This window comes from Mobula birostris, chromosome 13, assembly GCF_030028105.1.
Source record: "Mobula birostris isolate sMobBir1 chromosome 13, sMobBir1.hap1, whole genome shotgun sequence".
NCBI classification, from domain to species: Eukaryota; Metazoa; Chordata; class Chondrichthyes; order Myliobatiformes; family Myliobatidae; genus Mobula; species Mobula birostris.
Window position 1 is genome coordinate 1614585 of NC_092382.1, and position 15361 is coordinate 1629945.

The 15361-nt window shown below is 39.8% G+C and overlaps 1 protein-coding gene across 6 annotated transcripts in view; it reads right to left on the reverse strand.

Annotated features, from left to right (window-relative positions):
- Window positions 1-15361, reverse strand: part of LOC140208195 (NACHT, LRR and PYD domains-containing protein 12-like) — a 96662-nt gene that overhangs the window by 32218 nt on the left and 49083 nt on the right. Inside the window, exons 1-4 of one of the 6 annotated variants that reach the window (XM_072276700.1) lie at window positions 14443-14523; window positions 11686-11878; window positions 5188-5295; window positions 2527-2637 (exon numbers count right to left, since the gene is read on the reverse strand). In XM_072276700.1, coding sequence (XP_072132801.1) covers window positions 2527-2637; window positions 5188-5295; window positions 11686-11701 — 235 coding nt within the window. In that variant the 5' untranslated portion in view covers window positions 11702-11878; window positions 14443-14523. Of the gene's footprint in view, window positions 1-2526; window positions 2638-5187; window positions 5296-11685; window positions 11879-14442; window positions 14608-15361 lie in introns of those variants that run through there. The other 5 variants (XM_072276705.1, XM_072276702.1, XM_072276701.1 and 2 more) reach the window with 5 other exon arrangements.

Here is a 15361-nt window from a genome sequence, read left to right on the forward strand (position 1 = left end):
AATGGTCCTTGCCAAGATGCATGTAGACAACATTTACTATCTGTCCATCACCAACCTTCCTCAAAAAAACCTTTACAAGTTTGGAAGGACATGACATATCACCACACAACCGTGTTGAATATCCCTAATCATCTCCGTCCATCAAAATTCTATTACTTCGAGCACCTTTAAACACATCACCCACTACTGACGGCACTTCCACCATCCCATACTTCCTCAGATTATTTTAGTGCCTTTCTCAAACAATGGAACAACATCATGAGTGACACTGTGGTGCAGTGGTGAGTGTGTCACTATTGCTGCTCAGTGCATCAGAGTTTGGAGTTCAGTTCCGATTCACTGTGAGCATGTTCTTAGGATCCTAGTCGTGTGCACAATGGTTTTCTCTGGGTGATCGGTTTTTTTCTCACAAGCAAAAGACGCTCAAAATATTGGTTTTCTGGTGATGAAATCGAAGATCCAGTTACAGAGGGAGATACAGAGGCCCAGGTTCTTGATGCTTTGATCAGAACTTTCGGAATGATGGTGTTAAACGCTGCGCTGCAGTTAATTAACAGCACCCTGACATTGGTGTTTGTATTCCTGAGGTGATGCAAGGCCGCGTGGTGACGCAATGAGAGCATATCTGTCGCAGACCTATTGTGGCGATTGACAAACTGCAGTAGATCCAGTTCCTTGTTGAAGCTGGAGTTGATTGTAGCCGTAACCAAACTCTAAAATAACTTCATAATCTTACATATGAGTGCTAATGGACGCTAGTCGTTAAGACAGCTCACCCTGCATTTCTTGTGCAGGGGGGTTCCGGTTGAACTGTTGACCCTTGAAACAGCTGGGAAATTTCGAATGCAGAAATGAGAGATTGAAAATGTATTTGAACACCCCTGCCAGGTGTTTGACACAGGTTTATTGAGCCTTACCAAGTACTGGCGTCCAAGTAGTTAAGTTTCAATTGTTGTGTTCGTAATGACCCACACATTTTGTCCCCTCTGGTGTTGCGGATTCCAACAGCTCTCTGCCTGAAGATTTCTTCAAGTCCTCTCAAAACATCTTCCCCATTGCACTAAACGAGAGGTTCAGGCCCTTTATTATGTAATGGACCCCTAAAAATAACTGACGGTTTCTATACACTCCACGTTGGGAACCCTTGCTCTATACCCATGTACTCTGCTGGATCCTATTCCTACTCCCAAATTGGTCATCAGCAAATATCCTGCGATGATCACCGGTAGCGGCCTGTACTGCAGGAGATTTCAGCTCCAGTCCTGCCTGAGAAATAGGCTGCTGTATCAGCATCTCGCAGGTTGACAAGCCGAGAGCGGTCTGCCTCCATCACACGGTCCCTTTCACACACCTACTATTAGTCTCTCCGAGTCTAATTTGATAATCTCATCTCCCAGAACCCTATCCTACACGAGTTGCCCAATGCCTCACTGGCAGGCCCCACACAGTCCCATGGTCTCACAATGTCTGATTCCAGACACACTGCCTTCACTGTGTCACGTATTGTTCCATCCTTCGGGACCCACACCTTCCCCAGCCGTGTGCTGCCATAATCCCAGGACTTCACCTTCTTCAGTTCAAACAAATCACACATCGATAATTCCGGCATGGTGGGGAGAGTTTGTGCAATTCAGCTTAACTCCAACTGATCTGGACAGGGTGCAGGAGGGATTCACCAGGAAAGAGACTGTAAAATGGCACATGGGTTTTAATGCAGAGAAATGTGTACTTTCGAAGGACAAGTGAGGGTAATAATTACGCAGTGAACTATAAGGCACTGTGAGTGTTGTAGGACGGGGGATCTGGGATAATTCCTTGAAAGTGGTATCACAGGTAGCTAGTGTGAAACCAGAAATCTTGGCACATTGGGCTTCACAGATCAAAGTATTGATTAGAGGAGTTGGCATTTATGTTGAAGTGCATAAATAAGTTGGCAAAGCCTTACTTGGAGCAGTGTCTGCTGCTCTGGTCACATAACGACAGGAAAGATATCAGTATGATCGAAAGATCAGAGAAAAGTTACAACGATCTCGTCTGAATGTGAAGTCCTGAGTAAGAGGTTAAGTCTGAAATGTTGAACTGGTTAGCAATTTAGTTTAGACAAGAATGATAACAGCGGTTAGCAGAATGTTTTACAGCGACAGAGAGCAGCATTCAAAGCCCGCTGTTGTCTGAGGAGTTTATACATTTCTCTCTGTGACCACACGGGTTTCCAATCGGCTCCCACATTACAACGATGTTTGGGCTAGTAGCTAATTAGTCACTGACGTATATTTCGTGGCAACGAGTTAGTGGGAGGTAGAGAGGGAGAAGTAAATTCTGTGCCATATCCACTGGCTCCTGCTCATATACTTCAAGAGCTACATTTCCTAAAAAGGTCCCACAGAGTTCTGAATCATCTCTGCCCTTTGACAAAGTTCACACAGTATGTTGTGCTTACACCAATTTCAGAATTAGTGCGAGTACTTAAGTAATACTTGAGTGACTACTAGATGTTTAATTTGAAACTATTTGCAATCTACTAACCTATTCCATGATCAGGCCTTCCAGAGGGCTTCGATTCTATGGCTTCCCCTTGCGATAAGTTTTCAGGCTGAGGTTTACTGGATTCTCCTCCCATTTCAGTGGTTTTGCCGCCTTCAAAATGAAAATCCAGGTTAAAGGCTAATGCAACACACCACGGAAGCTTGTAGAAATATTTAGGCCATACGATCATAAGACATAGGAGCAGAATTAGGCCATTCAGCCCATTGTTTCTGTTCCGCCATTCCACCAGAGCTGATCCCAGATCCCACTCAACGCCACACACCTTCTCGCCATATACTTTGATGCACTGAATGATGAGGAAACGATTAACTTTTGCCTTAGATATACCCACGGACTTAGTCTGCACCACAGTCTGTGAAAGAGCAATCCACAGATTTACTACTCTCTGATTTAAAAAAAAACAAAAATCATCCTAACCGCTGTTCTAAACAGTCACCCCTCAAGTACGAGTCCTCTAGTTCTGGATGTCCCCAACATAGGAAACATCCTCTCCTCATCTACCTCATCTAGGCCTTTAAACATTCGGTCAGTTACAATGAGATCCCCCCACGTTTTTGTACATTTCAGGGACTACATGCCCATAGCTGCCAAACACTCCTGATATGTGAAACTCTAATCTGCGGAATCATCCTCGTGAATGTCCTCTGGACTCTCCCCAGTGGGAACTCATTGCGTCTCCAGCAGGACGGTTGGAGACTCAATGAGATCGTATCCGCCGCAGACATATTGTGGCGATCAGCAAATTGCAGTAGATCCAGTTCCTTGCTGAAGCTGGAGTTGATTTAACTCATAACAAAACTCTAAACTAACTTCATCACTATAGATATGAGTGCTAATGGACGAGAGTCGTTAAGACAGCTCACCCTGCATTCTTTGGGTTCTGGTTGAATTGTTGACCCTTGAAGCAGGTGGGAAATTCCGAATGCAGAAATGAGATTGAAAATGTATTTGAACACCCCGGTCAGGTGGTTGACACGGGTCTCTTCAGCCTTACCAAGTATTCCAGCAGTGCCTGTCGCCAATGTAGTTAATTCCCAAATGTAGTGTTTGTAATGAACCACACATTTCATCCCCTCTGTCGTTCCAGATTCCAACAACCCTCTGCCTGAAAATGTCTTCTTCTCGTCCTCTCGAAACATCTTCCTTACTGCACTAAATGAGGGGTCACTCCCTTTATTATGCAACGGACCCCCAACATTTACCAAGAGGTCTATGGACTCCAAGTTGGGAAGCCTTGCTCGAAACCCATGTACTCTGCTTGGTCCTATTATTGATCCCAAACTGGTCATCAGCAGGTAGCCTGCGAAGACCTCCGGTAGCAGCCTGTACTGCGGAAGATTTCAGCTACAGTCCTGCCTGACAAACAGGCTGCTGTATCAACATCTCCCCACGAGAGCGGTCTGCCCCCATCTCACAGTCCCTTTCATCCGCCTTCCACTAGCCTTTCCGAGTCTAAGTTGATACTGTCATCTCCCAGGATCCCTATCCTATCCTGTACGAGTTGCGCAAAGTCTCCTTGGCCGGCCCCACACACTCCCAGGGTCTCACAATATCTCATTCCAGGTACCCTGCTTTCACCATGTCACGTCCTATTGCATCATTCAGGACCCACACCCTCCCCAGCCATGTGCTGTCACAATCCCGGGACCTCACCTTCTTCAGGTCGGACAATTCACATATTGATAATTCCGGCACAGTCGGCAGAAATTTTGCAATTAAACGTGCCTCCAGCTGGGGAGGAAGCAGCCAATCTGGACAGCGTGCAGGAGGGATTTACCCGAAAACAGACTGTAAAATGGCACATGGGTTTTAATGCAGACAAATGTGCACTTTGGAAGGACAACTGTGGGTAATAAATACAGTGAACTATAGGGCACTGTGAGTTTGGTAGGACAGGGTGATCTGGTATAATTCCTTGAAAGTGGTATCGCAGTGTGAAACCAGAGATTTTGGCACATTGGGCTTCATAAATCAAAGTATTGAGTAGAGGTGTTGGCAGGTTATGGTGAATTGTATAAAGAAATTGGTGAGGCCCAATTTAGAGCAGTGTGTGCTGTTCTAGTCACCTAGCGACAGGAAAGCTATCAATATGATTGAAAGAGTGCAGAGAAAAGTTACAACGATGTTCCCTGGATTTGAAGACTTGAGTTAGAGGTTAACGTTTAACTGGTTAGGAATTTAGTTTAGGGCGATATGGTAACATAGTGGTTAGCAGAACGCTTTACGACGCCAACGACCTGCGTTCAAAACCCGCTGTTGTCTAAGGAGTTTATAAGTTTCTCTCTGTGACCACACGTTGCCGATTTGCTCCCACATTACGAAAATGTTTCTACTAGTAGTTTAATTAGTTACTGGCGTATATTTGGTGGCATGGACTTGTTGGGTCGTGCCGTAAAGGAAGGCAGAGAGGGAGAAATAAATTCTATACTATGTCCACTGGCTCCCGCTCATCTATTTCCAGAGCTACATTTTCTAAAGAGGTCCCACAGAGTACTAAAACATGCCGACCCTTTGACAAATATGTCATGCATTATGTTTATACATTATGTTTTCATCATTTTCAGAATTAGTGTGATTTCTTAAGTGATACTTAAGTGGCTACTAAATGTTTAATTTGAAATTATTTGCAAATCTACTAACCTGTTCCATGTTCAAGGCTTCTATTCGTGCCATCTTCAACTCCCAATAGCCACTGGAATATACGCAGAGGTATAGACAATAATACTCCCATTTCAGTTATTTTGCTGCCTTCAAAGTGAAAATCCAGGTTAAAGAGCAATGCAACACAGCACAGAAGCTAGTAGAAATACTTAAACCATATCATCACAAGACATAGGAGCAGAATTAGGCCATTCAGCCCATCGTGTCTGCTCCGCCATTCCACCATAGCTGATCCCAGATCCCACTCAGCGCCACACACCTGTTTTCTCCCCATATCATTTGATGCCCTGACTGATCAGGAAACAATCAACATCTGCCTTAGATATACCCACTGGGGGACTTCTGCCTGTAGCTCAATGGAGAAATATATAAATTTTGTGGCTGCCTTTAATCCCTCCTTTTCCCCAGTCTAAACTTTGAATTATTCAACTTTTATTTTTTGGATCTTGGAGGGAAATAGTGGTCATTATGTCGTATTCTTTAAGAAGTGGCAAACAGCTTTTTGAACCCAGCAATGGAAAGGAAAAAACTTTGAAAGAAAAATCAGGAGATATGCCTGTCTGGGCTGAGCGTTTGGAACGTACGTTGATGGGTCTCGACAACAAAATGGACAATAACACTTCTGAGTTGAAGTCGTTCCGACAGAGTCTATAGACTATTGAGGAAAATATTCTTTCCCTGAATACTGAGCTTAAAGAATAGAAATGTCAGATTGCGGATATTTCAACCCGATTGGAACAGGCTCAACGCAAAATTGTCGATTTAGAGGCAAAGTCTCGAAGAAACAAAATTCGTATTTTAGGTCTTCCGGAAGGCTCAGAATCCGGGGATCTATTGGATTATTTTGCCAATCTGTTTCAATCTCTGTTCCCGGATATTCTATCTCAGTCACCCGAGATTGAAAGAGCTCACAGAATTTTCACTGCATCAGATAATGCTCGACCAATTTTAGTCCACTTTCTTCGCTTTGAAGTTAAAGACCAAATCATAAAATGTGCAAGAAAACAGAAAGGTTTTAAATTTAATGGTTCCGAGATCCTTTTTTATGAAGATTATCCACGGGAAGTTATGGAACAACGGATCAAATTCATATCGGTCATGAAGATCGCTTATGAAAAAAGACCATTTCCATCCCTGAGATATCCAGCGAGATTAAAATTATTTCCTAAAGATTCTACCCAACGTGTCTTCTTGGATCCCCAAGCGGCATCGGATTTTGTCAACTCTATTGTGGGATCGGCTGATGTAGGGAGGATATTAGAGTTTTGAATAATTTTTTGAAAGAAAACAGGCTTTGAAGAGTTCGGTATGCAGAAGATATCCTTTGATCGATGGATTGCTTAAAGAAGAGGTGATCTTCTTGGTTTGACTAAAGAATGACTTCTATTTTGAAGACTGTTCAGTATACAGAGTGAATTAATACAGCGGATAGATTGTTAACTGGTTTGGTTATCTGTTTCTATTTTCCTTTTTCTTTATTAATTAAGTGATAGTTTGTTTACGGTTTATATAGACCTTTTTATTATATTATGGAGTGTTTAGTGATAGATAATTAGTTTTAGTTCTTTTGTTAAGTAAGGTAGTAATTTAAAGAATAATGGTGCTGCTTTTGTCTCTTTAGAGATTAAACTGTTTGGGTTAATAGTATTGCTTTGGCGTCTTTGGAGACCGTTTTCGCATTCCCTAGTTTATTATCAATGATTAAGTATAAACATTATTTTCTTCTTTGCTGGGCTTTCTTATGTTAAGGTTACATATTTTCCTTGTAAGGGGAGGGGGGAATAGAGAGAAAAAAACTTCTAATCATTATTTAAATTGAGCGGCACGCGGAATTCCGTTCTTATGCTTTTCTTCTTGGGGATGCGTTCCAGCTTTTTCTCTCTTTTGCCAGATTTCTATCTTTGGGGATGGTGGGAGGTTTGGGGGTAATTTCATATTTTGGGGTTTACTCTAGGATTTTTTTTCACACACACTTCCTGTATTTTTTCCCATTATGTGTGTTTTCTATTTGGTTATGTTTATCACCGCCATCTTTGATTAGCCCGCGATGATATGCATGTATTGTCGTGTTTATGAATAATATCCAACAGTACTTAAACAAATAAACGTTATTAGTTGGAATGCACATGGCTGGAATCACCCTATTAAGTGAAGGAGGACTTTTAAAGTTATTAATCGATTCCAGTCCGATATAATTTTCATTCAAGAGACGCATATCAGACAGGTGATCAAAATAGATTTTTTAAAACATGGAAGGGCCTTCAATACCATGCTACTTGTCAAAATAAAACAAAGGGAGTATCTATTTTTATTAAATCTAATATTTCATTTATTCAAGAAGACATCATCTCAGATAATAATGGTAGATTTTTCATTATTAAAGGAACAATTTGTAATAGAAAAATTGTCCTGGTTAGTCTATACGGACCTAATGTAGATGATCCCTCTTTGGTTTATTACCAGACTTAAATGAATATGTGCTGCTGATGGGAGGTGACTTCAACTGTTGTTTAAACCCTTTGATTGACGAGAGTTCAGCCAACCATCAGCTTCCGAGTTGTTCGGCAACACTTATTAATTCCTTTTTAATTGATTACGGTTTGATAGAAATCTGGAGAAATTTACATCCTAATAACAGAGATTATTCTTTTTATTCACATGTTTATAATAAATATTCGAGAATTGATTATTTTATAGCTGATTTCCGATTTTTGTCTGAAGTCCAGAAATGTGAATATGGTGCTATTGCAGTCTCGGATCATGCGCCCTTTAAGCTAAACTTTTGAGTTAAATGATGTTAGTAATGTAAACTTGCCTTGGCACTTTCCAGGAAATTTATTACAAAGTTTGGACCTTGTTAAATTTATAGGGATTCAGATAAAAGATTTCTTTCTTCTTGATAACACAGGAGATGTCTCGAAATTGACTATATAGGATACGCTTAAAGCATATTTGCGAGGTCAGATAATATCTTATTTGCCTAAACTCAAGAAACAGACAGAAATATAGTTAGACAGAATTTCAAAACTAATTAAAGGCCTGGATAAGACTTATGCAGTTTCTCCTAATGTTGATTTATTTAAACAAAGGGTTGAACTTCAATTACAAGATAGTTTACTATTAACTTATCCTATTGAAAGAAATTTGCTTAAATTAAAAAGGCAATTTTATATGTTTGGAGATAAAAAGTAACAAGCTATTGGCATCTCAACTTGAAGCAGTTAGAGCTGAAAGACAAATTTTAAAAATTCGTAAGGGAAATGGTAGTTTAGCTTGTAATTATGAAGATATTAATCAAATTTTTCAAGACTATTACAGTGAACCTTATAAATCTCAGTTTCCAGCTGACCCTTCTAATATGTATGCCTTTTTACAAAAGATTGATTTTCCTAGAATATCTGTTGAAGATCAGCAAATTCTTGATGCTCCTTTTACTGAAAGAAAAATTCAGAAAGCTATTTTTTCAATGCAATCTGGTAAAGCTCCTGGATTGGATGGTTTTACTGTAAGATTTTATTAAAAAAAATGAAAATTTGCTTACTCCTTATATGTTAGAAATGCTTAACGATTCTTTTCTGCTAGGAGAGTTACCTTCCACATTTTATGAAGTTTCTATTTCTTTAATTCTTAAGAAAGATAAAGACCCTACTGATTGTACTTCATATAGACCTATTTCATTATTAAATGTGGATGCTAAAATTCTTTCAAAAATAATGGCTGAGTGGATGGAGAATATACTAGCTAAAATTATTTCTCAGGATCAAACCGGTTTTATAAAAGGCCGTTATTCTTTTTCTAACACACGGAGATTGTTAAATATTATATACTCATCCCTCTCTAAGAGTCCCCAATGTGTTGTTTCTCTAGATGCTGAAAAGGCATTTGATAGAGTTGAATGGAAATATCTATTTAAAGTTTTAGAGAAATTTAGCTTTCGTACTAATTTTAATAAATGGATTAGATTGATATTGCCCTGTTGCCACTGTTATTACTAATAACTGTAGATCCACCTTTTTCCATCTTTCCCGGGATATGAGACAAGGATGTCCGTTAAGCCCTTTGTTATTTAATTTGATGTTGGAACCTTTGGCTATTGCACTTCGTGAAGCTAAAAATATTTAAGGAATTTCTATAAATGGGACGATTCATACTATCTCCCTTTATGCGGATGACCTTTTAGTTTATGTTTCGAATCCAGAATAATCTATTCCTAGTTTATTGAAATTATTAAATGAATTTGGATTGCTTTCAGGATATAAATTAAACCTGCATAAAAGTGAATTATTTCCTTTAAACGATTCTGCTTCTATATATGATGACATTCCTCTAAAAGTTATGGATTCTTTTAAATATTTAGGTATTATCATTACTAAAAATTATGAAGACCTTTATAGAGCTAATTTAGTTCCCCTAGTGGATTTTATGAAGCAATATTTTTCCAGATGGAATCCACATACACTTTCATTAGCAGGTTTAATTCATGCAGTTAAAATGATGACTTTACCAAAATTTTTATATGTATTTCAAAATATTCCTATTTTTCGAACTAAGAAGTTTTTTTGATCAGGTTGACTCTATTATTTCATCTTTTGTTTGGAATAATAAAAGACCAAGAATTGGAAAATGTCATTTACAAAAATTAAAGAGGGATGGAGGTCTTACTTTGCCTAATTTAAGAATGTATTATTGGGCGATTAATATAAGTTATGCGTGCTCTTGGTTATATTGGACCGATAAAAAGGAATGACCACCTTGGGTTGATCTGTAATTGAAAATTGTGAAACAATTTCATTTAACTTCATTATTAGGAGTTCCTTTACCTGTACAATTAGCCAAAATTTCTATTCTAAATATAAATCCTATGATTAATCAATCATTACGAATCTGGTACCAGTTTCGTAAGTTTTTTGATCTTAAAAAAGTAACCTTTTTAGTTTAATTTATCAAAATTCACTAAGTAATCCTACCTTTTCTCTTTGGAGGAATAAAGGAAGTTTTTTCCTTCATGGACTTGTTTCCAGAAGGCCGATTGATGTCCTTTGAGAAATTAGTAACTAAATACTCTCTCTCATATTCACATTATTTGCAATATCTTCAGGTCAGACATTTCTTACAAGAATATTTAAGTAATTTTCCATATATACAAGACTCTGACCTGTTAGACATTATTTTAAAAATGAACCCTTTAGTGAAAGGTTTCACTGGGAAAATTTATAAATTACTATTACAACAGGATAACTATCCTTAACTGAAGATTAAGCAAGATTGGGAAAGAGAGCTTAACATGACCTTGATAACAGAGGATTAGTTGCGAATCTTGAAACTGGTTAACTCTTCTTCGATTTGTGCCAGTCATTCTCTAATTCAATTTAAAATTGTACATCGTTATTATTTTACAAAGGAGAGATTGTCTAAAATATTTCCTAATGTAAATAGTCAGTGTGATAGATGCAAAACTGAGATAGCTACATTCACACATATGTTTTGGTCGTATTCTGTATTGAAACAATTTTAGAAATCTAATTTTTCTACAATTTCTAAGGCTTTAAAAATCAATTTACAACCCAATAAATTGACAGCTTTGTTTGGTATAATTCCTCAGTATATTCACGGTATTTCTATGTCAGACCAATACGTAATTGCATTTGTCACATTATTGGCTAGAAAGGCTATTTTATTAAAATGGAAAGATGCCTCTGCTCCCACTTTGATACAATGGTTCTCTCAGGTGATGTTATGTCTTAGTTTGGAAAAAAATTAGAAGTCGAACTTTTGATCCTAGGTTTGACTTTGAGAAAAGGTGGGTTTCTTTTGCCCGTTATTATCATTTGATTTGAGTTAATAAAGATGGTCCTTTTCTGATGCTTTTGTATATGGATTTGGTTGACGGATTGATGTCTTTTTTTATGGAAGCTTGTATGGCGTATAGCTCCGGGTTTGTGCTCCAAACGGGATTTTCCCCATTTTTTTTGTTATTAGGGTTTTTTTTCTGTTTTAGTTAGCAGGGTTTCTTTTACTCTTTCTTTTTTCCATTGAAAAAAAGCTTTAACATTTTGTTTTTATTATTATTATTGATATGCTGTTCAGCTTGGTTGATGGTTTAACTCTTGTTCTACATATGGATATGTTGTCTTGATTACTTTGATGTATTTTTCTCTGTTGCTGATTTTCAATAATAATTAATAAAAATATTTAAAAATGAAATGAAATACACCCACTGACTTGACCTCGACCACAGTCTGTGAAAGAGCAATCCACTGATTTACTACACTCTGTCTGAAAAAAAATCATCCTAACCCCTGTTCTAAACAGTCGCCCCTCAATTTTGAATCTGTGCTGTCTAGTTCTGGATGCCCCCGACATAGGAAACATCCTCTCCACATCTACCCTATCTAGTCCTTTCAACAGTCGGTAAGTTTCAATGCATTCTTCTACAGTCCAGAGAGTACAGGCTCAAAGCTGCCAAACGCTCCTCACATGTAAAACACTTCATTCCCGGAATTATCCTCGTAAATCTCCTCTGGATTCTCTCCAATGACAGAGTCACTGTCCCAATCGTTAATTCCCTATTTTCTCCTAATGTCCTTTGATTGTGCCACGGTTCCGACCGTTAATTTCCCATTTGCTCCTAATTCTCTTTGATGACGACACACTTGGTTTCCATCAGGACCTGCAACATAAGAACCCAGGCCTTACAATCACTAGTTGCCAGATCGTTGGTTTCCCGGCCACTTAGGACAGTGTGTTCTAAGTTTTGCCCGAGTAGTGTGAATTACCTGTGAAACTCAGTCTCTCCATGTCAAGATAAGTTTTCTAAAGTTCTACTTCAGCACCGAGGTTTGCCTGCATAACTCCGTCTCTCAGCGCTATGAAGAGTTTTGTCTGCCGCTTCCCTTTCTACGCTCCGAGTCAAGATAAATTCCGTCTGTCTCCTGCCTTCCTGCTCTCTCTCCTGTTTGCCGCTCACGTCTGCATCCAAACTAAATCTCCGTGCCTGTGCCCTGCACTTGGGTTCGCCTCATTCGTTGCGACAGACAGTACATCGTTCTTAGATATGGGGCCCCAAACTGTTGAAAATACTCCCAGTGCTGCCAGACTTGTGTCTTAGAAAGATTCAGCATGATCTCCCTGCTTTTATATTCTATTCCCTTAGAAATAAATGGCAACAATGCATATGCCTTCTTTACCACAGTCTCAACTTGTAAATTAAGCTTGTCACGATGGCCACTGGGAGGGCCCATAGAATACTCCAAGACTAATGGCTCCCTTCCTGTTTCTGACCATCACCCATACCGAATCTGTAGAGAGTCCCTCCATGATGTCCTCCGTTTCGGTAGCTGGGATACCATCCCTGATTAGTAATCACACTTGTCTGCCTGTCAGTTCCCTCCAAATGCATTATGAAACCAATAAACCTTGCAGCATTTAACAGCCAATACTGTCCTTGTCACAGTCAATTCTCTGTAATGGCCACAATTTCGTAACTCTACCTTCTGAAAATTTTTCTAATTTACTCTTGTTCTTAATCCTGAAGTAAGTATAGGTGAACCCATCCAACTGACTACACGATGCCTTGTCCACAGCCTATCATTCCACCGATTCTCTGAACATTGCATTTCAATGCTCATCATCACCTGTTCCATCATCTGACCCAACAATCTGGCTCACACTCCCCAAACAACCGAGTTAAGCCCTTCCTGGCATCTCCAGCAGATATGCCTACAAGGACATTGGTACATCTTGAGTATAACCCGTCCCTTTTATACAGGTTGAAATGGGAACATAACTTCCTTACACTTCCTAGTTCGGCTTAATTAGAGGTCCATATGTGCTCTGACAGTTTAATTAGTAAAAAATAACTTGATGAGGCCTGGCGCATGTAAATATAAATTATTGTTTGTCATTTGCTAGTTTGGACTGAAGAAAATGTGGTGTTGGTACATGTTGCTTCAAGAGGGTTTGTTCTCAGCAGAGGCTTGAAGGACGATATACTCGAGGGCGAGAGCAGAACTGGGCTGAGAGGTGGCAGATGGACTTCATCTCAGGTAAGTGTGAAGTGGTTCATTTCGGTAGGACAAATGTAAAGATAGGATATAATATTAATGGTAAGACACTTAGCAGTCTGGATGATCAACAAGATCTTGGGGTCCATGTCCATAGGACACTCAAAGCTGCTGCAGAGGTTGACAGTTTTGTGAAGAAGGTGTATGGTGTGTTGGCCATCATCAACCGTGGGACTGAGTTCAAGAGCCGTGAGGTAACGGTACATCCATATAAGACCTTGGTTAGACACCACGGAGTACAGTGTTCAGTTCTGGTCACCTCATTACAGGAAGGATGTGGATGCTGTAGGGAGAGTGCAGAGAAGATTCATAAAGATGTTGCCTGGATTGGAGAGCATGCCTTTTCAGAATGGGTTAAGTGAACTTGGCCTTTTCTCCTTGGAGCGATGGAGAATGAGATGTTACCTGAGAGAGGTGTACAAGATGGTGAGAGGCATTGATCATGTGAATTGCCAGAAGATTTTTCCCAGGGCTGAAATGGCTAACACAAGGCGGTATAGTTTTAAGTTTCTTGGAAGTAGGTCAGGGATGTCAGAGGTAAGTTTTTCACAAAGACAGTGGCAGGTGCACGGAATACACTGCCAGTGAAGTTTGCAGAGGTGGATACAATAGGGTCTTTCAAGACATTCTTAATTAGGTCCATTGAGCTTAGAAAAACAGAGGTCTATGTGGTAGGGAAATCCTAGGCAGCTTCTAGAGTAGGTTACACGGTCGGCAAAATATTGTGGGCCTATGATGTGCTTCAGTTTTGCTACGTTCTATATCGCTGCAGCTTGCAAGTGCCAGCGGACTCCATGATATGTTGCTATAGTTCAAGGTAATTCCCCATTTCTGCAATCACTACCGCACGAAACACTTGGAGCATCTTATAAATGGAGAACGTTGTCAAAACAGTGTGAAATGATTATGACGTACTACAGCCATGCAAGGAAACACGTGATCTGAGCGAAAGCTACTTCAGAAACTGCAAGAGCTTGAAATAAGCAAACACTGTGAGGGCATTGAGTGGTTTTAAAGAGCTGTGATGTTGACAGCACATCACCTGCCCTAGAGTGATTGCAACTGGGTCTGACAGAGGCACAAATGGTACGTCAGGGCCAACTACTTCCTACCTTCCTTTGTGCAGGTACCTAATGTCTAAAGGACCAGTGTTTCAGTAAATGAGACTCACCAAACTTTCTCCTGACTGAATAAATGGAAGCTCTGAGTCAGAAGGGTTCTCTCCAGTTGGTGCTCTCAGACCTCGGGCTGGTTCACTTGTTGCTGTTCCCTCATTTTCAGTTGTGGTTTGCTTTCGGTTGTGAGCTTTTCTTCCAATAAATCTCTCAACTCGGGTTTAACTTTAATATGAAAGATAATGAAGCACGTTAACAATACAAAGGACAGCAAAACATTTCTGCTCAATGTTCTTAAGAAAAAAAAAGCTCACTGAAATTTTAACGTTGATGAGAAATATAATCATCTCATTGAGCAAATCTCACATGTCACAAAACCTGATATGGAATAAGGAGGAGCCATCGTTCAGTCATAGTAAGACATAAGACACAGGAACAGTATCAGGTGATTCCGCCCATCAAGTCTGCCCCACAGTTCAACCATGGATGATTTTTTTTTCCAACAACATATTCCTGCCTTCCTCCTGTAATCCTGACACTACTTAACAATCAGGAATATACTGACCTCTGCTCTAAGTAAGCACCAATAGCAGCCTCCACAACCCGCTGCGGTAATAACTTCGAGAGATCAGCCACCCTCTGGGCTGAAGCAATCCTTCTCATCTCAGTTTTAAAGGGAAGCATCTTTATTCTGAGACTGTGCTCTCAGATCCCAGACTCTCCATCCAATGGAAGCATCCTCTTCATGTCCACTGTATCCAGGCTCTTCAGCAATCGGTAGCTTTACCACCACATCCCCAACCCCATCCCCTCTCTGAACTCCAATCAGCACTGCCCCGAACCATCAATTGCTCGTCATAAAGAAACACAACCATTCATAGAAACATAGAACATAGAAAACCTACAGCACAATACAGGCCATTCAGCCCACAATGCTGTGCCATACATGAACTTACTTTAAAAATTACCTAGTGT